This window comes from Penaeus monodon, chromosome 30 (assembly GCF_015228065.2).
Source record: "Penaeus monodon isolate SGIC_2016 chromosome 30, NSTDA_Pmon_1, whole genome shotgun sequence".
In the NCBI taxonomy this organism is placed as follows: Eukaryota; Metazoa; Arthropoda; class Malacostraca; order Decapoda; family Penaeidae; genus Penaeus; species Penaeus monodon.
In genome coordinates this window covers 33,261,713-33,264,150 of record NC_051415.1, presented here as the reverse complement: position 1 = coordinate 33,264,150, position 2,438 = coordinate 33,261,713, and the positions used below count along the sequence as shown (strand labels likewise).

The following is a 2,438-nucleotide window of genomic DNA, read 5'->3' as shown; positions in this document are numbered from 1 at the left end:
CCCTTAGAAGAGGATCTAAAAAGTGATGGCTTAGACAGTGATGAAGAATCTCAACTGTCAGATGTGGAATCTTGTACTTGGATGAGTGAAAACCTGAGTGAAAATTTCCTGAACACAAATGTGAATTCCTTGAAAAGCAGTGAAAGTTCATGCTCTGAGTCTGATCTAAGTGAGAAAGCAGACTGTGAGAAAGGAAATGACAGTGATTCACCAGTGAGGAAATGCAATAACATAGATTATTTCAAACTAGCCTATTCATCAACCAATGTTAAGATGGCTAAGCATGGTCAGGCTCTCTTAAAACAGAATGATTTCTACGGCACAGGTCTTTGTATCAGGTCCTTAGGGGAAAGTCCAGTAAGCAGTGGAAAAGAAATGCGGGCAAAAAGTGCAAGTAATGGGATGAGAACAAATGTATATTTCAATGCTAAGGAAATGTCTGTCAGTGAACAGTGCCAAGAAAGTGTGACAGATCAGTGCAGCAATACTGAGCAACTTGATACTGTAGAGAGGGATAGTGCAAACACCTACCTAAACCCTGCCTCAGCAACTGATTCTAAAGTGTCTAGTCTTCCTAACTGCCATGATTCTCCTTCCATATTATCCATGTGTTCAAGTGACAGTAGTGATAAGGTAATGGTTCCTAATTCCCTGGTAGAAACAGAGGAAAGTGACTTAGTGGTTCAAAGAGAAGTTTTAACTTCTGGCAGTTTAAAGGAAAACTTTGACTTTCAGCTGAAACAGACATATGACAGAGAGCTTTCACTAGTTGTTCCTCAGTTTCACAGCAGTGTATTACCAGTCGAGAAAGATTGTGTTGTAAAGTCAGAAGAGGTTTGTGTAAATGCTCATTCTGCTGAAAATATGAATCCAGCTGTCTCTAATTCCTCAACTGATGAATATAGTCAAAATGGCTCAATAGTGGCTGATGGCAGTTTTTTACTAAGAACACATATTGTTGATGGAATAATCAGGACAGCCTGTGTTGAAACACTTGTAGAAAATGAATCTGCATGTAAAGAGGAAGTCCCGGAGGCTTGTGATGCATCTCAAGAGTCATTTCCTAGAACTTGTGAGGGTCAAACTCAATTACTGAACAGTACAGATGTAAAATATTCGGTTGAATCCTCTGAGAGTGAGGAGCTGAAGTCCATATGGTATCAAAGCTTCTGTGGAACTAGTAGCAATAATGTTATGGGTACTACCAAAAAGGAAGAAAGAAAAGGCTCTAATAAACGCAATCATCAGAGTTCAGAAAAATCAAGTTCTGTAATTCTCAAAAATATATGTACAGAAGCCTTGAATGATAGTGTTACCAGGCAAAAAGGAGCTGCCAAAAGAAAATTTACAGGGTGTGATAATGATGATGTTAAGTACATTTGGTTTTGGGGATTTGATAGTAACTCAGAGGTTAAGGAGAAAGATGCTATTGGAAATGTTCCAGACAGAAGCACTAAAGCACAGGATACAAATTCTTCACCTGAGGTTGATGTTGAAGGATTTGATAGTGGTGACAGTCTTCCTGTTGGAAGAGTGACAAGGAGCAGAACTAGAGCATCTTGTGACTCAAAAGTGGAACCAGAACCTGATGTTTTCAAGTGTCACTGTAATGGTAGCAATCCAGAACTCTGCAAGCTGGCTAGGCTAAAACCTGCCAAAGTCAAGTGTGATGAAGTGCAGAAAGCAAGAGACATTATAAATAGGAGACGGACCTGCAATTACCGGAGGTTTGAACCTGTTTTTGAGAAAAATCTTGAGAGTTTGACATACGAGAGAGCTAAGACAAAGAGAAAATCTAAATTTGAGCAGGTGCAGAATAATGAGGATTATGAGGAAGAGGAAGACTTTGAAGAGCAAGAGAATGAAATGAAAGAAGAGGCTGATCAAAAAATGAGCGATGGTGAAGAGTTCAGAGAAAAGGATGAGAAAGAAGAGAAGAAAATTACACCAGGCTGGTATGGAAAAGGACTAAGGAAAGGTATGAAGAAAAAGACAAGAGTGTAAACTTACATACATGACTCAGAAATATAAATTTCATTGACTTTTACGTAATTTGCTGGAAAACTAGTGTGGTATATCTTAACAATGCTTAAGGTCGCCTTTTTATTTAGGAACTAGTAATATTAGAGTATTCAAAAGTTGAGGCTGGTCACTTGTAGTACCTGATGGGTGTGACATGGAAGGTAGAAATCTTTGTCAAGTTGATTTATGTTTAAGTTTGTACTTATGTGAAGAATGAAAAAACAGATGAAAGTATATACTTCTATATCATAAAAGTCACAAGAGCAGTTTCTATAAAAAGTCACCAGGGAGTGACAAGATTTAATGTGATTTAGCTAAGGTGTCTGATGTCTTAGGAGTTTAAGCTGTCCTGAATGAAACAAGAATACAAAATATCTTATCATAAATTTTTAAGCTCAATAAAAAGAGATATTTTA

The 2,438-nt window shown here is 37.7% G+C and overlaps 1 protein-coding gene across 1 annotated transcript in view; it reads left to right on the top strand.

Annotated features, from left to right (window-relative positions):
* Window positions 1-2,421, top strand: part of LOC119592429 — a 10,830-nt gene extending 8,409 nt beyond the window's left edge. Inside the window, exon 10 of the mRNA XM_037941252.1 lies at window positions 8-2,421. Coding sequence (XP_037797180.1) covers window positions 8-2,004 — 1,997 coding nt within the window. The 3' untranslated portion in view covers window positions 2,005-2,421. The remainder of the gene's footprint in view (window positions 1-7) is intronic.
* The last annotated feature ends 17 nt before the right edge of the window (window positions 2,422-2,438 follow it).